General features: G+C 34.9%; 1 protein-coding gene across 3 annotated transcripts in view; it reads right to left on the bottom strand.

Moving 5' to 3' along the window:
* ACVR2A (activin A receptor type 2A) overlaps nt 1–26,461 on the bottom strand; it is an 85,309-nt gene that overhangs the window by 30,751 nt on the left and 28,097 nt on the right. For all 3 annotated transcript variants that reach the window (XM_070240560.1, XM_070240559.1, NM_001242549.2), the window contains 3 exons: nt 5,411–5,618; nt 1,601–1,710; nt 1,253–1,407 (listed from right to left, as the gene is read on the bottom strand). In XM_070240560.1, coding sequence (XP_070096661.1) covers nt 1,253–1,407; nt 1,601–1,710; nt 5,411–5,618 — 473 coding nt within the window. The remainder of the gene's footprint in view (nt 1–1,252; nt 1,408–1,600; nt 1,711–5,410; nt 5,619–26,461) is intronic.

The following is a 26,461-nucleotide window of genomic DNA, read 5'->3' as shown; positions in this document are numbered from 1 at the left end:
GCCATTAAATTATACGACTTTATCATTTTCTTCTATCAAGTTTTAACCATTAATCCTACTGGTATTAGAGAAACAAAGTTAAACCAAGAGATCCAGAATGCCAAGCTAATCTGATCTTAAGAGTTAAAGGAAACGCAGTAAAAACTAGGGTTCAAAGATGTTTCAAGCAAGTATAACCAAAAGTTACCACCTTTCCTCAGCCTGTAGAATATTAACTACTTATATTAAAAGTTGTTGTAAAGCACTGGACCAGTGCCAACTGCCTACACGACAGAGAACGAAGAAAATTTCATGAATTTAATCTGATTACCTACCACACCTATATTTTCAGATATATTTGGGGTCAGATACATATTTGAGAATCAAGGGCATTAAAAAAGTTTTTGTCTTCGGTACACACTTGATATGCTGCAAACAAAAAAAATGTACTTGGAACTACCAACAACACACGATGAGAAACATTGCTGTTCTGCTCCTCTTCCCCAAAACAACATTTTAATGGCTATATCTTCCTGACGCCTTTGTGAAACCTCTCTTTTCCACACTTTCTTGGTTACCTTACTGGGTCCCTCTCCATGGTTAAAAGGATGCTTTGACAAGTAGTCTTGAAAATCAAAAAATTTAGGAATGAAAAGGAAAGAAAGAGTTATGATACTGCTTCTCCATCATCAATCACTTCTCAAGAAACAAAGCAGGGTCAGCCCCATGGCCGAGCAGTTAAGTTCACATGCTCTGCTTTGGTGGCCCAGGGTTTTGCTGGTTCGTATCCTGGGCGTTGACATGGTACTGCTCGTCAGGCCATGCCGAGGTGGCGTCTCACATGCCACAACTAGAAGGACCCACAACTAAAATATACAACTACGTACTGGGGGGATTTGGGGAGAAAAGCCAAAAAAAAAAAAAAAAAGATTGGCAACAGTTGTTAGCTCAGGTGCCAATCTTTAACAAAAAAAAAAAGAAACAAAGCAGGGTGCACCTCACACTTTAAAGTACTACAATGACAGTAAAACTCTCCAAAGAAGAAGAAGACTAGGAATACCCTTCATTCTACTCTACTTCAACCCTTAAGTGAGAAAAGTTTAAGACACAGCAAATTAATAAAGTTTCAGAATTAGCTATAGTTCCCATAAGAATAAACATTCAAAAATTAACTCCAAAGGAAAATGGTTCGTAACAACCTAGGGGGTGCCACTACACTCATATTTCTTTAAAACATACAATTTAAAACAGCACAAAATACAAGACAACTTACTTGAGTTGGAACAAGTACGGGAGGGTAGGCCATCTTATGATGCCTGTACACCCAAAATGCACAAATGACAATCCCCGCAATTAACATAAGTGGCACCAAGGAATAGAGCAAGATGTTGTAATAGGGTGGCTTAGGTGTAACTGGATTCGAAGTAGCTGTGGAAAAGGGGAGAAGAAAACAACTCAGATTTGGTCTACAAAATTCCACAATAACTATTTATTAAGTGTCAAATTTTAGGAGAAAAATAAGAGTAGGAGAAGGTAGCAGTAAATTATTCCATCAACACAAATATGCTTTGTTTTCCATCTACCAGTTGAACAGACCTATGTCTTTTCCCTGTGAACTTACGCTGTGTGACTTCCATCTCCGGAAAATAGGAAAACCTTTCATTACACATATTGCCCTCACAGCAACAAAAATATACTTCAGGGCTGTCTTTTTTTTCTATACAATCAGTCCTATAAACAAACAAAGAAGAAATGAGTAAAATCAATATTATTATACTGAATCTACAATAGGTGTTTTTCTAAAGTTCTTCTCAGAGATAAAATAATGAATAATTCATTTACAGTCAACTTCAAGATTTCTATTAATATCCAATAATAATTCTTAAAGGCCAAAAATATTCCTGGAATCCTGTTACTAAATCTCATCAGAAAACAAACCAACAGCTAATTTTATAACACACACATTGGCTCCTTGAGACTATTGCTTTAATTTGGTTTTTAATGATCAATCTAAGGCAACTATCTTTTTTTGTTGTTTTTTTAACCATTAGGAAAGCTTGAAGAGAAATATAAAGCCAACAAAGAAGTTTGGTCTAGGAGTGCTCTTTCTCACAGGAAAATAGCCTTCCCATTTCATGAATAGAAAAACTGAACACTATTCATAAACCTGTATATGTGCATACATATAAATACATACATATACACGTGTATACATATAAATACACACACAAAAAATGGTACAAGTTCATATCTCATGGCAGAACATATCTTAATATTTGAGATGCGAACTAAGCTTGGGAATTAAGAGTCTCATCTTTTGTAGCAGATTTAAATTCCCTGAACACAATGAACAGGGTTGAGATAAACAACAAGTAAAGAACAATGTGTAACAACAAACATACAGGACTTAGTATATGAATCAAAACTTAGTATACGAATCAAATACTGATTCGACTTAGGATGACTGGTGGGGGAGGGTTTCGGGGCAGTCTCCTATACAGGACCTTAGATAGGGATTTAGCATCTAGTGCAAATCCTAATCAGCCACTAAGAAACAGCTATACCTATTTAAAAAATAATAATAATAAAACATTTAAATACTGCTGATAAACATCAGGTGGACTTAAGGACATATCTTAGAAATAAACTGCCTACTTTTGTGATAGTTGTTAGAATAATAAGATTGAACTTAACTCTAAAGTGAAAAGCTCAAGAAATTTCAGGGAGAAGGTAGTTTTAACAAAATCAAACTTTAAAATGAAATCTATACCAATATCTGTTTAGTAGAAAGTAAAAGACAAATGAAAGCTAAGTTTTAACAATTTAAAAAAAAATAAATGCATAAATTTAAAATTTGGACTCATGCTTCAAATTATAGAAGGTTAACATGATTAAATATCTACTCTAACTCAAGAAAATTACTTTTCACCATTCCATTCTTTTTATCATTCTCTTTTCATCTATACATTTCCTTTTTTTTTTTTCCCTGTGGTGAGGAAGATTGGCCCTGAGCTAACATCTATGCCAATCTTCCTCTATCTTGTATGTGGGATGCCACCACAGCACAGTTTGATAAGCGGTGTGTAGGTCCACATCTGGGATCCAAACCCATGAATCCCAGGCTGCCGAAGAAGAGTGCACGAACTTAATCACTACACCACTGGGCCAGGCCCTCCTCTATACACTTCTTGAATCTTCTTTTCCTTTCTCTTACTTTTCTTACTATCCTTAATATTTTTTTTAAATAAATTCAGAGCATAAAAACAAAAACTCACATACTTTTAAATTAGCTATTAACCCCTAGAAACAAGGCTGGTATAGTAATCGCTGACTGTAAGAGCAAGCATTTGTACTGAACAACGCACTCTCCATTATCCAGCAAAGTTTAACCTCCAGTTGATACTGGTTTTAGGTGAGAAGCACAGTAGCTTTTTACTACAAAAAGAACAGGGATCCCTGACTTCAACTAATTAATAAAAGATAGTTGTAGATAAAGATGATCCCCAAACCTTATTTTCGCCCCATTTCTTCCTACTTACCTTTCTTTTTTTATTGAAACATAATTGACATACAACATGATATTAGTTTCAGGCATACAAGATAATGATTTGATATTTGTATATATTGTGAAATGATCACGACAACAAATCTAGTTAACATCCATCACCACACAGTTGCAAATTTTCGTCCTTGTGATGAGAACTTTAAAGATCTACTCTCTCAGCAACTTTCAAACGTACAATGCAGTATTGTTAACTATAGTCACCCTGTTGTACCTAACATCCCCAGGACTCACTTGTTTGATAACTAAAAGTTTGTTCCTTCTGAACACCTTCACTAATTTCACCCACCTACTAGCCCACCCTCTGGTAATCACCAGTGGTTGGTTCTCTTTATCTATGAGTTCGTTTTTCATTTGTTCTTTTTTTTCTTTTTTTATGACTCCACATATACGTGAGATCATAAGGTATTTTGTTTTTCTGTCTGACTAATTTCACCTAGCATAATGCCCTCAAGCTCCATCCATGCTGTCACAAATGACAAGAGTTTCTTCTTTTTTATAGCTATGTAATATTCCAATGTATATACACCACATTTTCTTTATCCATTCAGCCATCAGTGAACACTCAGGTTGCTTCCATATCTTGGCTATTATAAATCATGCTGCGACGAACATGGGGGTGCATATACCTTTTAGTTAGTTTTCTTTTAATTAGTGTTTCCGTTTTCTTTGGATAAATACCCAGAAGGAGAATTGCTAGAAAACATGATAGTTCTATTTTTATTTTTTGAGGAGCCTCCATACAATTTTCCTAGTGGCCCTACTTACCTTTCAAAATAACAAATATCACTTGATGACCACCTCTGTTAATAGAGAGGCTAATATCAGAAATGCAGTTAACATGAATCATTATAGAGACAAAGTCCCTGGAAAATTCAGATTTAGTAGTATACCCTAAATGACTTTCAATTTCTTAAGAAAAGTGGAGCTAATCAATTTTCATGGGCATATTCAATGCCTTTTGCTATTAATCACATATGACCATGATAATCAATTCATGGTAATCAACTGAGGCTCCTGAAAGTGGACTGGAAAGTATTTCGCGTTCCGTGAGTAGATCAGTATTTTCTGGCTCCAAAAAGTCTAGTTACCTAATACTTTGCAGGCTTTCTAGTCATCAGCACCCACCCACAGTGGAAATCCTGTGGCCCAGGCAGTTTAAGTGATCAGCCCAACATCTACGGGACCCCCTACAGACAGATCACAGGCAGTTAAAAACATGTCCACTGTATTTTATCTCCAGTACAGAATAAAACAGTTTAAGCAAGATCTTTTAAATAAAATGTAGCTTTCTATGAGAAGTGTGTTAGTTCTGATGTAATTTTGAACGTCAAGTTAAAATGTCTCTTGGGGTAAAGAACAAAGCTCTATTTTGCAAGAAAAAAAAAAAGGGAAAATGTGGTAAGATCAATTTCTTCCACATACATATAAAGGGAAACTAAAAGGAAATTAAATACTACGATGAAGCTTTATTCTCCTTGACGATAGATTTTCAGCAGATATACTCTCTTTTAAAGCATTTTTAAAAACGCTTTATCCTTAAAATTGACATTCAAAAAAAGTTTATAATCCTAACAACATAGGGAAAGAAACGGTTCTTACCTATAGTTCTCACCACTTGGAAGATTATTCAAAGTATATGTAAGATATAATATCAAAGATAAAAGGTAAAACATACTATATTCATTTTATTACTTTAAAATACATGTCTAGTCATTAGAACATGTTATAACAGTCTTCATAATCCCATCTTAAAAAAGAAACATCTAAATGAAAATCCATGCACTGATCTTCCCCATTTTAAAAAGGGGAGAAGAGGAAGGATGAAAATTATTCAACACTCTCATAAAAGATAAAATGTTTCCTTACCTGTCATAGCAGTTGATATCATCCAGCCAACAACCTTGCTTCACTATTTCAATGGAGCCAGAAATATTCTTCCAGGTAGCAAAACAATGTCGCCGTTTATCTTTGTCACCATAACAGGGTTCGACACCAGTTCGATTGGTTCTGTCTCTTTCCCAATTAGCATTATAGAAAATACACTCCTGAGTTTCTGATCTACCAAGTATAGCACCTATAAGATAATAAAACAACTTCATGTAACTGTATTAGCTCTGAAAATAAAAGATTGTCTCCCAGTACACCAACTTCAGATGTTCATAAAATGTCAATAATCTACTCTCTTCCCAGTGTTACAAGATTTGGTTTAGGTTTCCAGGTCAATCTCTGTACTTTAAGTTTAACAATTAAATATTAATACTAAAATTAATTCTATTAATAATAATAGAAAGTGGTCACATATATCACAAGATTTCTCTGGAAAAGTTCCAGTTTCACTTCACTTAAGAATGTCCTTGATGAAAAGCAGTAAAATTGCTAATTTTATTAAATCTTTACCATTGAGTCAACTTCTTTACAATATTCTGTGAGAAACAATGGGAACTAATAAGCAAGAGCACACCTGCTGTGTACTGATGTACAATGGCTGCTTCAAGAAAAAGCCCTTACATGACTGAGTTATGAGCCAAAACCAACCACAGTTATTCAGAGTTGGGTATCTGGCAGACATTTTCAAAACTGAACCAAGTAAACCCGTTACTTCAACAAAAACAATTAAGAGTATGCATCACCAATAAAAAGATGTGCGTTTTCAAGTAAAAATAGGAATTTTGGAAAATTTGTATCTACCACCACTAACCTGACACCTTCCCAATACTTAAAAGAATTTTCTGATGAGATCATTGGTGATAGTAACAAACGTGACTTTTAAATATTGAATAATGCAATGAGCCAATATTTAGGTCTATATAATTCAGATAACCAACATTTTCCAAATGAGTTATGTGTGACGTTACAAAAACATTCATGAGTAAAAAAATCCATTCAATCCTCAAGACATCTCAATAGTTTTTCATGTCACAGAGGACGAAAAGTTTAATAATGGTTTCAGATTCTGCACTGTAACTAACTTTTAATAAACTACCTCTTGCCTTACATGGAAAAGCAAGGGAACTGGAATACCCAAAATAATTCTGAAAAAGATGTACAAAAGAGAATTCATACTACCTGTTTTTAAGACCAACTATAAACCTTCAGCAATCAAGACAGTATGGTCTTGTGAAAAGACAGACACATGCATCACTGGGACAGAACAGAGAATCCAGAAATAGATTCACAGAGATATGGGCAATTGATACACAGAAAAGGCGCCAACATATTTCAATAGAGAAAATACAGTCTTTTCAATTACCGATGCTGAAACAATTGGACAGCCACATGCAAAAAAAAAAAAAGAACCTTAACTCATATCTCACTCCATAAATAAAAATTAACTCTAAACATACCATACATCTAAAGTACAACGTAAAACTATAAAACCTCTAGAAGAAAACATATGAAGTCTTTGTGACCCTAAACTATGAAAGATTGCTTAGAACATAAAACACATGAGAAACGAAAGAACTAAGTTTAACTTCATAAAAACTTCTCTTCTAAAATTAAGGAAAAAAGTCACAGACTGGGAGAAAATATTGCAAAGTAAATATCTAACAAATAACTGTATTCAGAATACAGACAGACCTCTCACAACTCAATAATAAGAAAACACACTACCCAATTTCCAAAAAAAGGGACAAAAGATTCAAAAAAGATGCTTTGCCAAAGGTCTAAATAGAAAATACTACATGAAAACATATTCAATATCATTAATCATGATGGAAATGTATACTAAAACTAATTCTAGTATTGATTAGAATGACTAAAACAAAAATGAGCAATCTCAAGTGTTAGTAAACATAATGCAAAATAAATGAAGAGCAACCGGGACTTTCACACATTGGTGGTGAGAATGCAAAATGGTCCAGCCACTTCGGAAAGCCAGTTTCACAACTTCTTATAATTAAACATACACCTACCATACTACCCAGCAAACGTATGCTTAGTTATTTACCTAAGAAATGAAAACATATGTCTATGCAAAATCTGTACGTGAATGCTCGGAGTGGCTTTATTTATAATCGCCGAAAACTGGAAACCCAATATCCAGCGCTGGTAAATGGAAAAATATACATCCACGCCATAAAAAGAAAAGAACTAGTGATAGCTGCAACAACACAGATGAAACGAAAATACATTATGCTGAGTGGAGGCAGACTCAAAGTCTATATCTTGTATGATTCCATTTACATGAAATTCTAAAAAAGGCAAGACTATGGGGACAAAAATCAGATCAGATGTTGTCTGAAGCTGGGAGCGAGAAGAGAGGGCCGATTACAAAGGGACATGAGAAAATTTTGGGGGGTGATGGAAATATTCTACACATTGATTGTGCTAGTGGTAATATGACTGTGTGGGTTAATCAAAACTCATAGAATTGTTATCTAAAAGAAAAATACATTTATTCTATGTAAATTAAATTTCAATAAAATCGACTTAAAAAATGCAAAGAAACTACCACTTGCTGATTTTGGCACAGTATCAGAGAAAAACATCCACAACTATCTAAAAAAGCTATTAAGGGCCAGTCCCAGTGGCCTACTGGTTAAGTTTGGCACACTCTGCTTCAGCAGCCTGGGTTTGGTTCTCAGGCATGGACCTACACCGCTTGTCAGTGGCCATGATGTGGTAGCGGCTCACATACAAAACAGAGGAAGAGGGGTCACGGACGTTAGCTCAGGGCACATCTTCCTCAGTGAAAAAAAGCTTTTCAAATAGTCCCCATTTTTCTAACTAATTATATTGTGTGTGGCCAGATTTCCTTCATACCAAAACAATATATCACAAGAGACTGGAGAAATAGATAGGAGAATCCAGTTATCTTCTACTAAAACAATCATTACAGAGATTTGCAAAAGTTTAATTTTTTTGTTTCAGAAAATAGTTTTCGTAAAAATCTGTTCTTTTCTTAATATATAGTAGATTTAGTACTGTCATTTTTAAATAGTCTTAAATTTTCTGTCTTAAATTCTAACATGATAAATATTAATGGATAGAACCCATATCAAAAAAAAATAGCTCTTTTAGGTTCTAAATTTTTTTAAAAGCCTAAAGAAGTTCTGAGACGAAAAGGTTTGAGAACTGCTGCTTTACAATGTACTAGCACAGAGAAGTAATTATAAGCTGCTAGAATCTGTGGCAGTAATGGGTGCTGCAGAATTCCTCTCAACTATGGAAGAATTCCTCTCAACTGTGGAAGAAATAACAGGGTGAGCTGACATATTGTAAACTATGGCTGGTATCTCTATGTTCCTTGTATCCTATAAAAGAAGGGCTGCCATTACAGTCGAGTCACTTAACATAGTGAGGATACATTCTGAGAAATGTGTCATTAGGTGACTGTGTCACTGTGTGAACATCATAGAGTGTACTTACACAAACCCAGATGGTATAGCCTACTACACACCTAGGCTATATGGTACTAATCTTATGGGACCATCATCATATATGCAGTCTGACATTGACCGAAATGCTGTTATGAGGCACATGACTACACTATTTTCTAAGTTACTCCTTTTCAGAAACTGGTTGAAAATAACAGCAAAATAAGTTTCTTCCTTTACTAAATAATCCAAAAGCAATCATTCACTGCCTACATTATTATCTTAAAATAGGTGATGGCAAATTTTTTCTCTAAAGGGGCACAAAGTAAATATATTAGGCAGGCCATATGGTCTCTGTCACAACAACTCAATTCTGCCATTGTAGTACAAAAGCATCCAATAAAGGAATGAGCATGATTATGTTCTAATAAAACTTTATTTATAGACACTGAAAAACTAAATTTCATGTAATTTTTACATGTCACAAAATATTCTTTTTTCAATTTTTATCAACCTATGAACATGTAAAAATCATTCTTAGTTCACGGGCTGCATTTGGTCCACAGGCTATGTGGTCAGCTATTTCTTAAAACAATGTCCCAATTCCAACAGTCTAGCTAATCTGCCTTTTGTTTGTTTTGTTTTATTGGGGAGGGGTCTTCTGTGAATTATCATTCATGTAATTCACATTAAAAACCACTATTAATTATTTTTAATTTCCAAAAGAAGACTCCAGAGGCATACAAACACCACCTAAACTAAACAAAACTGGCAGAAAAACAGAACGTTGCCTAGAGCAGAAACGCCAAATAGGTTTCATCTTTCGTGTCAATTCCAATCAATTAACAGTGGCTGCCTGGAGCAGTGTATGGAGAAGGATTTTGAGGTAAAGGGTCTTAAAATTATTATGTAAGGAGGAATGAGCAACATCAGTATCTTTTACTTGCTACTTGTAGTCTAGAGAAAAGATAAACAAATGACCATTTTCTTTACTAAAAAAATTACTTCTATCACAATTTTTAAAGGCAAATAAGATTTCAGGATGATTTTCTAGACTATCATTTGATTGATATTTTCCATAGAGAGAAAGAAGATTGCTTATAGGGAAAAACGTGACAACCTTGCCACCCACTTCTAAGTTGATTCTATAATCAGTCTCTATCCAATCATGTCTCTAACTGAACACTAAATATAATAACATAGTAATTATAAAAATAAATCAAATTGTAGCCAGCCAAGTGGCATAGTGGTTGGGTTCGCATGCTCCACTTTAGCTGCCCAGGGTTCATAGGTTTGGATCCCAGACGCAGACCTGTGCACTGCTCATCAAGCCATGCTATGGTGGGTATCCCACATACAAAATAGAGGATGACTGCCAGGGATGTTGGCTCAGCAACAATTTTCCTCAAGCAAAAAGAGGAGATTGGCAATGGATGTTGGTTCAGGGCTAATCTTCCTCACCAAAAAATCAATCAATCAATCAAATTATATGTATTTTTATATTCTTAAGCTCACATTGTGACTTTAAAGGTGTAGTTCTAAAAGGGATAGCAAAAGCTACTTATATATTAATTTTTAACAGCATCTCCCAATTTAAAATTTTTGAAACTTTAAATTTCTACCCATAGGTTTAGTCTATCAAAGTAATTCAAAATAGTTAATACTATTTTCAAAAGAAATAAAGAGGCATAAAAGGTTTGTGTGCAGGGTTTAGTACAATGATTCTTAACCAATGATGTGTATCAGAAACCCCTATATGTTTTCTCAAATTCATATGTTTGAGTGACATTTTGTAGGCCTGGGAATGGGTAGCTGAAAAGTACATGGGGAGTGGAGAGGGTGGATATATATATGTGTCCCCGTTTCTGCTTTTTTCTTTTTGGCAAAGACCCACCAGTGATCTAATGTTCCTCCCTAGTTAAGGACCGCTGGCTTAGGAGACTGTGACCTGAACTTGGAATTTAGTTCACAAACTGTGACCGAGAACAGTTACCAAACCTTTCACTACCTGTTTCCACATCTGATTCAATTTCCATAATAATTCCATAAGTATTATGGATAATTCCATAGTTTCATAATTCACACTCAGCATAGTTATAGTAAATCAATGTCTTGTCACTGAATCCAGCACGAGTTAAGTTAGATAATAGTTCTATTTCCAATATACTACTTATGCATGAATGACTAGTACTGACCATTTCATTTTTCCTAGCACTTAAAAAAAAAAAAAAAAAAAAGCCATACACAGGACCTGAAATTTGGCAGAACATTTGGCCATAAAATAGCCCTGCAAAAGTCATATTCACATCTAAATACTCCTCCTATGAGGACAATGTAAATTTCACCTAAAGCAACTGGATCTGAGGACAATCAGGGTTTTTTTTTAAAAAGCATGTAGTGTTAAAATAAAACACCAACACTACTTTTACAAAATCTCTTCCAGTTACAGAAGAAGAGGGATTACTTCACAAGTAATTTTATGAGGCCAGTATTACCTTGATACAAAAAACAGACCAAGACAGCACAAAAAAAGAGAAACATAGACCAACCTCCCTCATTAACTTAGATGCAAAAGCCCTCAACAAAATTTTAGCAAACAGAATTTAATAAATTTTTTTTTAAGTAATACACCATAACCAAGTGGGATTTATTCCAGGTATGCAAGGTTGGTTCAATATTTAAAAATCAATCAATGCAATCTGTCAAATCAATAGGCTAAAAGAGAAAAATCATATAGTCTACCTATCAGTACACCAGGAATAGAGGGGAACTTTCTCAACTCACAAAGAGCAGCTATAAAAAAAACCCACAGCTAACATCATACCTCCCGACAAAAGCCTAAATGCTTTCCCTCTAAGATCAGAAACAAGATAATGATGTCTACTTTCACCACTCTTATTTAATATAGTACTGAAAGTTCTAGCTATTGCAGTAAAGCAAGAAAAAGAAATTAAGGGAATACCAACTGGAAAAGAAGATAATAAAACCATTTCTATTTGCAGATGACATGACCATCTATGTAGAAAATCCCAAGGAACCTTCAAACAAAAAAATGCCAGAACTAATAAGTAAATTCAGGGCCAGGACACAAGATCAACACACAAAAATTGATTGCATTTCTACATAATGACAATGAACAAGTGGAAATGAAATTAAAAATGCAATACCAATTACAATTGCTCCTAAGAAAATAATATACTTAGATACAATCTAACAAAACATATGAGGATGTATATGATGAAAATTATACAATGTTGATGAAAGAAACCAAAGAAGACCTAAAACTTGGAGAGACAGACTGTGTTCATGGATTGGAAGACTCAACATAATAAAGATGTCAATTTTCCCTAAATTGATATATAGGTTTAACTCAACTCATATCAAAAATCTCAGCAAATTTCTGTAGACATAAATGAGCTTATTCTAAAAATTTTTGGAAAAGAAGAATAAAGTGAGAGAAATCACTCTTCCTGATGTTAAGGCTTAGGATATAGCTGCAGTAAGCATGACAATGTGGTACTGGTGGAGGGACAGACACATAGACCAATGGAACAGATAGAGAACCCAGAAACAGATACACAGAAATCTGTCCAATTAACTTTTGACAAATGAGCAAAAAACAACTCAACGGAGGAGAAATAGCCTTTTCAATAAACTGTGCTGGAGCAATGGGACACGGTTTGAGCAAATCTATCCTGAATGCCCTCCCCTTTGCTCTCTATCATCATTCTGGTAGTTCCTGAAAACCCAGCTCTTGCAAAAGACCTCCCAAACTATGTGACAATTTTGAAGTTTTCTCAAGGTAGATATAACAAAATCCTAGAAGTCCTTTAATGAGGACTCCTCCTTCCCTCAAAATGTACACTACTTGCAATCCAATATAAAATGTTTTATTTTATATTTATTGTTTTTAATCAGTTGTCTATATATGTCCTTTTACATGTCAGAATGCCATTGGGTCTAAAACTATCCATCTTACTTGCCCTCTGAACATAATCAGTACTTAATAAATGACAAAATTGAAAAACACAATGTAACAACTGAATAAAAAACCCACCAACTACTGCTTTTCCCTCCCTCTCTCTAACAGATAGACGGAATTAAAGTAGTTTTTACAACTATGAATTATATCAATCTTTTTTCCGATTAAGAGGACAATGTTTGTCATGGCCCCGTGACTAGCCTTACCTTATCACAATCTTCCTATGTATGCAACCAACATAAACAGAAAGAAAAGAACTGTTCTGACAACTTAAAAATCTGAGGCTCACTTCTGGAAAAGTATTCTAATGCTGTGTGAAACTATTAACAAGTCATTAAGAATATAGTATAAACAGGCATGCAACTAAATGCCTTCTCTAAACTTGTGCCTCCCACAGGCAACTTAGTCCTCTAGGAAGGGTTAATGAAGTCTCAAAAATAATAAATCCCACTTGAAAAGCAATTCTTGTTTACCTTTTACATGTCATTGCCTCCTGCCACTCTAGGGATAGAACACATATCCAAAGAGAATCAGCTATGGAAAGGAGACCAAAGTGAATGATACTTTTAAACCAAAATATTTTACAGTACAAATAAAAAAATAAAGAAGGATCAAAAACATTATACAAAAGAATGATTTTTGGTAAATAAGTACTTGAGAAATTCTAGTATAGTACAATCCTCCACGGCACCAAGAAATCCTAAAATAAGTGTGTACAGTATTTTATTAGTTCAACAGGTATTATTTAACAATCTCTCACTATGCTAGGTAGTCACCCAACTACCCAGAAACTTGTAAGTCATGCAACCCTCAATATAAAGGATTCCCCAATTTTCCCCCAGATTTTTTAAAAATTCTGACCAACTTGAAATACCAAAACTTTTGTATAGCTATAGGAAATAGTCCAATGTATTAACTTATTTTATTCATTAATTTAGTTTTATGAATATTTTAGAATCACAAAGCACAAAATTTTTACAAAATTTTGTTCAAACTTCACATATACCTTTCAGCAGGTGTTGTCTCATGACTTTTTTTTGGAGTCATCAAAAAATATCAAAACGTGAACAATCTTCACTTCCATGTAAGTTGTTTGAGAAGCAATACTTTTTGAAGTTATGCAGAACATGGTCACTGGAAATGTTTTTCCAAGCCACAAGTATCCATTCACACAATACTAAAACAGTGGGTTTTTTCATTTTCTATAGGTACATATTGGGATCTTCATAAGGTAACTACTTAAAATATTGCTTTTAAAACTGAGCTTCCAAAATTTTTTTTACCACCTTTGTAAACAGTTTACAACAAATTATGATAGTAAATCCCCCCCTCTAAGAATAATTTATTTGTTTAAACTCTTTATCCCCTTCTACCTAGCCCCTCAGGAAAGCTCCAGAAACATTCGAAAGTAGCACTGACTGGCATCATTTCAAGTTTGTCTGTCTTCTCGAAACATACTTCTATTCAAAATAAAATTATTGAGAGAGCGAGCCTCAAAATATGAAAAACTTTGTAAAACTCAAAAGATGACTCTTTTTCTGAGGAAGAATCTTTTGGAGAAAACTGTGCTTTATACTGAGCACGTACAGATGAAAGAATCGATCATATGCTTGTACCGTAAATTAAAACACCAAGATAAAGACTACAGATTTATAAATGTGGTAGGAATTTGGAGATGATAACCTAGGACCTCCATTAGACTATGAGCTTCTAGAACGAGCCCTGTTATCATCTCTATATCACCAGTGCCTGGCACAGTACAGAAATTCTATACAGTCATGCACCATATAACAACGTTTCGGTCAATGACGGACTGCATATGGGACAGTGGTCCCCTAAGATTAGTACTATACAGCCTAGGTATATAGTAGGCTTACCTTCTAAGTTTGTGTAAGCACACTCTATGATGTTCGCACAATGACAAAATTGCCTAATAACGCATTTCTTGGAACATATCCCCATCATTAAGTGACAACACATGACTGTAAACGTGCACTAAATCAATCAATTCACAAGAAAAGAAAAAAGAAGGCTTTGCAGAGGAAATGGAACTAAAGCAAGGCTATTAAGGAGAGACAGAACTAAGGTAAACAGAGGCAGGGAAGATCACAAACAAACAAACAGGGCTGTGAATAATCAGAATGTTTGACAAGACTGCTCTCAGTAGACACAAATGTTCCGTATTCCTTAGTATTGAATTAAGGCACATTTTGCAAGACATCAAAAGTTTAGAGAAAGAACAGAAGTGATATTTTTAAGATTAATCTCAAAACAATGAGTAAACTGTGTTGGAATGGAAAGAAACTCAGTAAGAAACCAAGGGTCTATAGTATCCGTCTGACCAGATGGTGACAGGTATCCAAAGGATTGGCAGATTAGAGTATGGAGATCAAGTTTTCAGTTTCCATAGTCTCTTATTCGGCCTCTCTGAGTATAAGAAGTAACAGACAAAAGGGATTTGGGTTAGGTGGCTTGCTGTTTCTAAATGTTTATTTTCCATCATCTGACAAAACAAAGCTTGTTTTCATACATATTTTACCCTTTGTTTCTCTTTGTTGCTAAATCTCTTCCTGATATTTAGTCTTACTGGCATGAAAGGTATGTATTGTCCAGGATAAATAAGATATCTTCAAAGATAAGGCACAACAGAAAAGTGCTTTTGCCTACAGCCACAAAATGTGTGACTATCTATAAATGCCCAGGTCTCAAAGAAAATAGTTCTATGCAGTTCTCTGGCACTTATTCAAAACACAAATTACATCAAAAAAGGTACAAGTAGATACAAGTATTACCTTAACTGTGTAAAACAGATTTCTGATATTAGATGCTCATCTTCTGGGGGGCAGAGGAGATCATGGTGACTGTAGCTAGAGGCCAATACCTCCATCAGAATCAATGGGCTATTTTAAAAGTTGTACAAAAGCCAAAATTGGGCACAAATTTAGAAGAGTAAGAGATAAAAGCTAAATTCTCACAATCAGAACAGACCTCCTAAAATAGATTAAGGAAACACACACACATACACAAAGTAGTTCCTACTATTTTTAAAATAACCTACGAGTCTCAATTACACTGAAAAGACACTATGTACATCAAGGTTTTCCAGTGTTTTATTTACTTGGGAAGATGCAGGCCTTCCTTTCAGTAAATCATCAAACTCTACTGCAAAAAAGAGTAAAAATGGATCACTTCAGCTATCATGAAAGTAATGTGAAATATTACACTTGAGGAACCAGTAGTATCAAGAGTAAGAAAATTAAAAAAAAAATCACTAAAGTATTCATCAAAGTAATAGCTTGCAATTTAAAACCAATAATTAAAGAAAACTAGCAATATTTATGAGAGTAGCTTTAAATAGCAAAACAGCTCTATTAAAGGAAAAGAAAGCAAACTGGAAACTCACTATAACATTAAATAACAATGGATATAGAATCACTTAACTAGCCTTACTTTAAAAATCAGCAACAGCCTTTTGCATATTTATAACTAAGACTCCTAGTATTAGAAAAGAAAAATCTAAAATTCTTATTTATTACTTTTGTGTGTTCTGCAATTTCTTTCCCACTTCAAAACTCACTTTAATAATTTATTTCTATGCAACTATAAATATATCATAGGTCTTCTGGTGTTCTTTGTTTTCTACATTAACACACATCATAAGAAGACAAGTCACCTTCCCTATTTGGCTGCCCTGGACTGTTTTTAAGCATTAGCAAGAAAAGTAAAGTCCACAATGTCCCAAAAGACTTCTGATAAACAAGTCAGAAAAATGAGGAAGGAGAATAAATTTTCAAATAAAATTTCTGCATGGCAATGCACAGTTTAGGCTCTGTCAATCAAATTTTTTTTTTTTAACTAAGCACCTTCCTACCACCAAACAATCACTTCTAAAGGAAAACACAAACACTTTCTGGCATTCTTCCCAGAAATTTTTTTTTGCCTTGCCTGTTATACTCTGTGCTTAGTACTTACTAACAGTCTGACAAAACATTGCAAGATTCTGTCCATCCGGCTCAAGTAATACAAACTAAAAACACAACTAATATGAAATAAACTAAAAATATAAATGTTGTATGTTGTGAGACCAGACACACTGTGCGCATGCATAATAAGGAAAGTAAAAGTACTTCGAAATAAACATTTAACCACTGCTTATTTAAGGACTCCTAATGTTTATCGACAAATTACTAAGATAACCACCTAACATGTACTTCAACACAGGTTATCTCAAAAGTGACTAATTTTCCTTCTATAAACAGTTCCAAAATAAGTATATATCTACTTTTGTACAGATCAAGATTTGAAGAGAAACAAATTTCTCAATTTCAAACCTCTTTCTTAAAAAGTCTCAACATAAAGTTTTTGAGTCCTAAAGAAAGCACCAAATTTGTAACAACAGAATTTTCCTTTATAAAAGAGGTAAGTAGCCCCCTTTAAATAAATTCTTTACAACTTGCTTATTTAATTCCCTTAACTGTAGATCCAATTTAATACAAAAGGCACATTTCTATATTAGCAAAACTTCTAGAGGACCTTAATTTTCAAAACAAGACACTGAAAGTAGAAAGCAAGAGAGAAACTCACAAATATTTAGATACTTCTAAACTTCAATTAGGGCTTATTCTAACTACTCCCGCAAGGTACGTGGGAAGCCAGTAATGACAGATAAATAATCAGAAGACCACAAAGACTAGGGAATTTCAAATATGCTTCTTTATCAGTGCACTTTATTTAAAGGAAAAAATCACGTTGATGCCTCTAAAAAAGTAGACTTTTGTCTTAGAACTGAATTTGGAAGATAAAAAGAAATATAAAAATCGAATGAGATATCCTGACTTAGCATACAAAAGTGCTTACTAGTTATCACTGTTACATATTACAAAGCAGCCACATTAACTCCTCATTGGTAGATAGTAAGGACACCTCAGAAAGTAAACCCTCTATAAAGGCATTCATACTAGCTATAAAGAAACCATCAAGGGGTTGGGCCTGGTGGTGCAGTGGTTAAGTTTGCATGTTCCGCTTTGGCAGCCCGGAGTTCGCCAGTTCAGATCTCAGATGCGGACCTACGCACTGCTTGTCTAAGCCATGCTGTGGCAGGCGTCCCACATATAAAGTAGAGGAAGATGGGCGTGGATGTTAGCTCAGGGCCAGTCTTCCTCAGCAAAAAGAGGCGACTGGCAGCCGATGTTAGCTCAGGGCTAATCTTCCTCAAAAAAAAAGGAAAGAAACCATCCATTCATACTTGCACCCTTAACGAATAAAACAATAAAATGTTACCTAGCTTGCCAAACGAAAATTTATAGATAAATGAAACAAATAAAAAAGAGCAAAATCAGATCAGAGATTTAAGTCATAAGCAATAGAATCAGAGAAAATCTAAGCCAGTTTTTGAAGGAGGTGAGTGTAAGTGGGGTAAGAAGATTACTACTGCAAGTCACCTATATCTCTCCCTGGAGTGGAGCAATAGCCTCCCTAACTGACTTCCCAGATTCCACTTTTATCCCATCCAATCAGTTCTTCATCCAGAAGGCAGATCCTTTATTAAAGTGAATAAAATCAAGTCACTCCCCCAATTTAAAGCCATTCAATGGCTTCTCACTGCTCTTGGCCTTAAAATAAAATGAACAAATCTTATAAGGCCTTCCACAATTTGACTCCTCCTCAGCCTCAACCAGATAAGCTGAACTTCTTGCTTTGAACATCAAACTGTTTCAGGCCTTGATACATTCTTCCCATCACCCTGACCCTATCCCTAACCCTTTTTAATGGGTGAGATAATGCAATGGAGTAAAACATGGAGAAAATGCTTGAAAAAGTTGAAGAAAAAATTACCAGATCATGAAATGAAAAAAGGCAAAATATCAACTCTCATTTGGAAATAGTTCTCAAACCACTGAGAACACAGTTTGATTACATTTAACAAGTTTTTTAAATATATACATTTAGCATCTTCTCTAATCTCAAGAAACCACTGATCTCTAAGCTCTCACAAAATTAATCCATTAATTTTCTATGATTTTCTATAACCATTACCTCTCCTTCCAAAAAAGAAAGTCTCATTTGCTATTTATTCATAAGAGACAGAGGAAAGTCCTTAAATCTAACAATTTTTCTCTAAAAATCCCTAAGTCACAATACAAAACATGCATCCCCACCTCCACAACCTAGAGAAAGCTAAGCAAAAATTTCAGACAAACATTCTAAATCAAATGAATATCTGAATCAGTTTACAGTTACTGGCTTCTTCCCTACCAGAAAAATGTAAAAGTTACATTTGTAAAATTTATGTTTGTCCACTTTAAAGATAAACCCATTTATCCAACACCTTTCAACAATTACCAAAATTGTTTTAGATATTGACTTGTCTGAATCCTATAAAAAAGGAGTAGCAGGAATAATAAAATCAGATTAACACACACATTTTTATTTAATATTACAAAGTATATTTAATCTAAATCTTTTCACGTTTACAATTTTAAAACATTTCAGCCAAATCTAGCTTTACCATCTAAACTGAAAGAAAAAAACTTTTCTTCAACACTTTAACAGTCATGCTATATTAACACTGCCCAAAATCTGACAATTTTGCTCTATGTTAATTACCACAAAATAGTTATTTTAATAGTATCTCAATAGACTTATCCCTCCACAACTTAACGGAACAAAATATATATACTACAAGCAACAATTTTTACCATAGGTATTTATATATCTGTCTTAACCAGTCAGTAGTGAAGAAATATAGTTTTCAAAGAGTAAAAAAGCAGCACGATAAATGTAATACTAAGTTTTACTCAAGAATCAAAGTTATGGCAGAACATAGACTGTCTAGACTAACCTTCTTCAGAAGGCTTTCATATAAATATCTGTAAAGCATATTATTTACATTTAGTCTACAAATTTTACTACCTTCACTAATATAACTTTCACTTGAAATGTCATGTTTACACTGAAAACAAGCCAGGCTTATTTCAACAATAATCAATAACTGATAAGTTTTACCGTCTATGTGAATGATTAGCCTATTTTCTAATATGCCACCACCTATACCTCAACAATAAAACCAGAAAAGCCCGTATTTACTTAAGCTAATAGTAAAGCAATCTTTTTTTTTTTTTTTTTTAAAGATTTTATTTTTTCCTTTTTCTCCCCAAAGCCCCCCGGTACATAGTTGTGTATTCTTCCTTGTGGGTTCTTCTAGTTGTGGCATGTGGGACGCTGCCTCAGCGTGGTCTGATGAGTAGTGCCATGTCCGCGCCCAGGATTCGAACTAACGAAACACTGGGCCACCTGCAGCGGAGGGCGCAAACTTAACCACTCGGCCACGGGGCCAGCCCCGTAAAGCAATCTTTTGTGTTCAAGAGTATGATAGACAGCCTTGGAAAAGTAGAACTGAAGAACAATAAAGTTAAACTATATACTTTTAAATTCATTAGTGGAAGAGAGTTCACACATGGATACATCCTTGCTTATGTTCTAGCAAGTTAAAAATCTGGAAAAGAACTGCTAGCCCACCTTGAACGCCATTCCACCATTTCTTTGATATCCTCCCACCCAGACATGTTTATATCCATCATTCTCTTAAAGAACAAAGATCCACAGAACTGTAACGATTATTAGGGCTGTTCCCAGCTCATTATTTGTGAAACATTTAAACATGGGGCAAAAAATTCTTACTAGTGAGCCACTGAAAGATAGCAAAGTAAGATTCAAGTAAGTTCAAATATAGGGTACTTTCTTCCAAGATAAAAGCTACTTTCCCAGTGCCAGAAACTAAGGCCACAGCTAGGCAATGTTTAGGTTCAGGTTCTACCCTAGGAATGGAAGTCTGCAATCAAGACGCGTAGCAGAAAGCAAAGGAATTTAGAGACATAGAAACTTTAGTAATAATGCTACTATTGTTACCCTCTTTCACATTCAGTGATGTATTCACCCACTGAGGAGATGGAGAAGGGACATCAGCAACCAGATAGAAGAAAAGGATGGAGACGAAAAGCAGTTGAAAGGACTGGGGAACAACTGCACCCATCAGAGCTGTTCTCAGTGAAGCAGCTGGCTGGCTGGTGACTCAGGGGTCAACAATTCTAATCCAGGGCCTTCCACTAAGTCTGAAGACCAATTCCTGGTGGAATTCACACACCCTCTTCCTATTTAGCACTTATATCCACCTGCCCCAATTTTCAGTGAAGAACAATTTTGCTTTTTAAAAACAAATTAAGAGCAGGGAACAACTGCAATAAAAGTTCAAGCCCAACAGGAACTTACATATCTATAAGTATGAAAAGCCTCCTAAGGCTGAGGAAGAGAATGACAGCGATAAGCTGATGAGAACTACGTCCTTGGCGCCACAGAACCCAAGATCCACCTTCAATATTAGCATTTTCAAATATAAATAGCACTCATGGCATATACCTAACATTTGAGGGGGTTTTGGGTAAAAACCTAAGCGAAAAGGCAGCAGCACTGGTGTAGGTAAAGAAAATGGGTTTTATCAAACCAAATTTTAATTTTGGCTTACTTTGGTACTTAGGAATTGTAAAATTTTTTTTTTTTTTAAAGATTTTATTTTTCTCCTTTTTCTCCCCAAAGCTCCCCGGTACATAGTTGTATATTTCGTTGTGGGTCCTTCTAGTTGTGGCATGTGGGACGCTGCCTCAGCGTGGTCTGATGAGCAGTGCCTTGTCCGCGCCCAGGATTCGAACTAACGAAACACTGGGCCGCCTGCAGCGGAGCGTGCAAACTTAACCACTCGGCCACGGGGCCAGCTCCAGGAATTGTAAATTTTTATAAGCTATTTCATTCATTTTATAATTATACCTAAACAGGAAAACCAAGAAGTCAAAGAGAGAGACAAAAAGTGAAACATTACAAGAAATGCAAGTAACAGTGAGTGAGCAAACTATTTAAAGGAGAAACAAGAACAAGCACCAAAAACTGAGGATTGTTCATGGGAATGAAGGCATTCAATCCTTTCAAGAGGTAACGGCTAGTGTGGTAAGATGCCTGCAGGAGCACAGTACTAGGCATACGATAATGCGCAACAGTTTTTCTTAACAGAAGTAGTACCGACACTGCCTGTCTATCCAATCTTAACAATTTTCACTACATAATCTTAACAATTTTCACTAAGGGATAGTAACATTTTTGGATCCCTGAAACTAACCTAAAAAGGAAGGCTGAGAAGTACAGAATCCTTCAAGAGCCAGCCATGTCCTCTGATTTACTTTTTCATAAAAATGTTTTATGTGATACTAATCAGCTTTAACCTGCAGGTGGTAGGTCTGTCCCTTCATTTGACATCTGTGTTAGTATCATTTTGAGTTTTTAAAGAAAACATACACAAACACACGTGGAGTTCTGATGTGTAATATTTTTACATTCATTTGCAACCTGAAAACAAACTATTCCTTATTTATGTTATACAGTCAGTGCCTACAATTTATGCCTCTGGAGGCAACAAGAAACTCAGAGCAACGTTTCTCAAAGCGTGGGCCCTGCACAACCACACTTCGCTGTTTGTCTGGGATGCTGCATTTTTAATAAGCATTTTTATACATTAAGTTATGTGTAGGGATTAGATACAAAAATATAAGTGTTTTTAAGCACGAAATGCTGTAAGTAACACAAAGTAGATGTTCGATAATAATTTGCCCTCTCTGGAAATGGAGAAAACGGGGGATTAATCTTTTATCCCCAGAAAGTACGCCAGAGGTAGCGGTGGCTTTTTGTTCTGGGTTGGTTTTTTTGTTTGTTGAGAGCAGAAGGGTTAATCGATGGAAAAAGAATATGAAAAGCAGACTACAGCTAATCCCTAAACAGGACAATCTACTTTAAACAATTAAGAGTCACAGAAGACCTGGGGCCAGCCCGGTGGCGTAGTGGTTAAGTTCCTGCACTCTGTTTCGGCAGCCTGGTTTCAGGGGTTCAGATCCTGGGTGCAGACCTACACACTGCTCATCAAGCCATGCTGTGGCAGCATCCCACATACAAAATAGAGGAAGACTGGCACAGATGTTCGCTCAGGGACAATCTTCCTCAACCAAAAAGAGGAAGATTGACAATGGATGTTAGCTCAGGGCCAATCTTCCGCACTAAAAAAATTATATAATAAAATAAATAAGTAAAAAGAGTCACAGAAATTATGAAAAAAGTTATTTCTAATATTAACATTATTAGGAATTAATATTATTCTAATATTAATATTTCTAATATTAATATTCCTGATAGTAAACATTTTAAACCTCTAAACTTAACAATTAGAATAGATATTAGTCTTTCTTTCAAATTATATATTCATCTGGTTTGAATGTCTATAATCCTGCTTAGCCTCTATGCAACCAATAAAGGCAAAAAAAATTAAATGGGAAAGGGGGAAATAAAAATTAACTGATTATTTTATGCACAGAAAACCTAGTATCAAATAAGAACTGTGATCTACCAAGATTCAGCTAATACAGAAATCATTATAGATTTATAGCTAAGAGCTATTTTATATATACAGCTATTTTATATATATATAAAACATATGTATTATATATTACAATGTATGTATATGTAATATGTATCATATATATTATAATCTATAGATGTCTAAAATTTAATTATCTTTTCATTTAAACTTAGTTTTACAAACTTAAAGATATCTTACTTGAGCCTCACAACAATCCTACAGGGTAAACAGGAATAGATATTATTATTCCTATCCAATTCCTATTCTAGACTTATAATACAATAAGTAGATTCATACTTAATGGAAAACAGATCTTAGAATCAACCTTTCCATTGGTTCTCAGACTGGATGCTTTGTGGATCAGCTACACTTGAATGCTAAATAAAACTTCCTTGGCTCTACCCTCAGAGACTGATTCAGGGGATCTAAGCTGGGGCTCAAGAATCTACATTTTTATCCAGTACTCAAGGTGATTCTAATGCTGGGAGGTTCAAACACTAATCAATTCAATCCCAACTGAGTCCCAGAGAGAAGTAAGTGATTAAGTCATTATGTGGTGGTGATGGGACTCAATCCCAGACTTCTGTTCTCTTTTTCACTATCTATGTCATTCACAAAACAAGACTTAGAAAGTCTTTCTTCACTTAATACAAATTATGTGTAAGGAAATTTTCACCAACTATTAATCAACAGATTTCATCAACCTGAACTCTGAAAATTGCTTTAAGGGGTAAGAGTTTAGAAGATGTGGTGTGAACATGTATTCTGAGAAAACACTATGCTAACTCTTTTTCCTCCCTCTGGATATTTCAAACTAAGAGGAACAACAGGAAGATGTGTCATACTTGTCAAAGTCACTACACGCATAGTCTCATTTAATCCATGTAATCTTATGAAGCAGATACTATTTCTGCCCATTTTATGGATGAACAAACTGAGGCTTAGGTGGTTGTAATTTACCAAGGAATATAAAGTTAAGTCGTCATACACCAGGACTGGGCCAAAGTTAAAAGCATGAGCTCTTAACCTCACTTTATATACCAAGCCCAGTCTATCACTAGGTCCTCTTATTCATTGCCTAAGCAATAAATTTTAATATAGTATTCTGCATAATCTTTCATTTGCTCTTAAGTCACCAAGAACTTTGTCGGGTTCTTATTTCACAAAAATCAATCATTTACCTCAGACCCTACCTCTCCACTATATTAGTGTAAATCATCCTCCCCTGCCTCCCTGCTACCCACATTATTTCTCTGCCATCAATTTTATCTGCTGATCTCAATGGTTTCTCTTGGGTGTCATTATGAGTAACTACTGCTCTCCTCCAAACTATAATGGCACAGCCTAGGCTAAACAGCCCTTAGTTGGGAAAGATGCTTTCCTTAAAATGATAATCAATTACTTTGTTCTTCTTATAGAATACTGGCCATTGTCAAGTCCTGGCATTTCCTATTTTTATCTTCTTTTGAATCTCTGCTGTTCTCATCTTCCAGATGGTTTCCCCACCATCTACCAAAGCTCGGCTTCACAACAGTTTCTCAATTTTACTCTCTCCTGAAATTACAGACCATTTCATACAAAATTCCCTGCACTAGGTCTATCTTAGAAATTCACGTTTGCTCCTCTCATGCCTTCCCCAATTTCCTGGCATCACCATAATTTCACCAAACATTCTAACCTGAGCTGTCCTGCCATGTGTGGTTACTGAGCACTAGAAACATGGCTAATCTGAATTGAGATGTGCCATTAAGCGTAAAGTATACACCAGATTTCAAAGACTTAGTACAACAAAATTCAATGATTTTCATTGACTACATGTTGAAATATTATTTTTAATATACTGAGTTAAATAAAATATATTATTAAAATTAATTTCACCTTTTTTTTGCTTTTTTCAGAGTGGCTACTGGAAAATCTAAAATAACATTTTGTGGCTCACATTTGTGGCTTGCATTGTATTTCTTTTGCAGCAATGTTCTAGATACTCCACCATCCTGAGTTTGACTGGCCCAATGCCCCCGTTGTAACACATGCCAAATGAGCCCTTCTTAGAACATGCACATTCTATCCACTCAATATCTCCTGAAAGCTGTATCAATTAGTTCATCCTATAAAAAAAACACAAAACAATGTTTCATCACAAATAATATTTGTGCATTTCAAGGAATACCATCTGGAAATGAAGCTACCATGAATGTCTCCAAAGGGAACCACAAGTTAGGTGTCAAGTAAATGAGCTATTCAAAGGCACATAAACCACCCTGTCTATTTTTAAAATAGTCCTCTCCTTTACTTGGAAATTATTCTCTGGAACTTTTCTTACTGCTTTCTCTCCTGTGTACTTAAAAGGTGCCCCTAAGAAGGTAAAGCAATGGCTATTTCTAACAAAGGAAAAAGAAAAATTTTAGAAACCACAGAAAGACAAGTATAATTTCTATCATAAAATAACTCCATGTAAAATCAAAGTATTAATACAAGATTCTGGGAGTCAGAAGATACATTATTAAGAAAGAAAATCATTATAACTTTCAGAAAGGATGCATTTAACAGCATCTGCCACAAATCCTGTTTAACCAGATCACCTGAAGACAGTGAGGTGACTCAAGACTCCTACCATGGTCCTCTAGTAGCATTTGTGTCAAAGAAAGAAATCACGCCAATACTTCTTCAATTGTGTGAGCCAAGAGATGTATCAATGACAACTTTCCTGCATTTGCAGAAGTGGCAGTGATAAAGATGAAAAACCATGGCAGTCTGTTGCTGTCAGACTGGAAAAGGAGCAAAAGAGAGAAATTTCTGTTGAGAAATACTCTGAAAACATAAAGTACAACACAATATAAGCTATCAATGCTTTAAATCAACTACTCAACATGTTGAATATCCATGAAATCAAACCTTCCATTAAGACATAATAATAAGCTTTTTACATCAAGGCATATTTTACTTTTAATTAGTCTTTATATAATATGTTCAACACAGAAAAAACAACATACGACTCCTTTTTGATAGATGCAAATCTGGTAGGTGGGACACATTTAAGAAGTTAGCTATCAATCATTAAAATTTTACTGTGGTAGAATACATACATACCAAACCATGGACTCCATGTTTTCAATGCTAATTCAGAGGAGGAAACGGAAAGAATGTAATCAGGTTTGCCACTA

The sequence above is a fragment of the Equus caballus genome, chromosome 18 (assembly GCF_041296265.1).
Source record: "Equus caballus isolate H_3958 breed thoroughbred chromosome 18, TB-T2T, whole genome shotgun sequence".
Lineage (NCBI taxonomy): Eukaryota > Metazoa > Chordata > Mammalia > Perissodactyla > Equidae > Equus > Equus caballus.
This window is presented reverse-complemented; position numbering and strand designations above follow the sequence as displayed.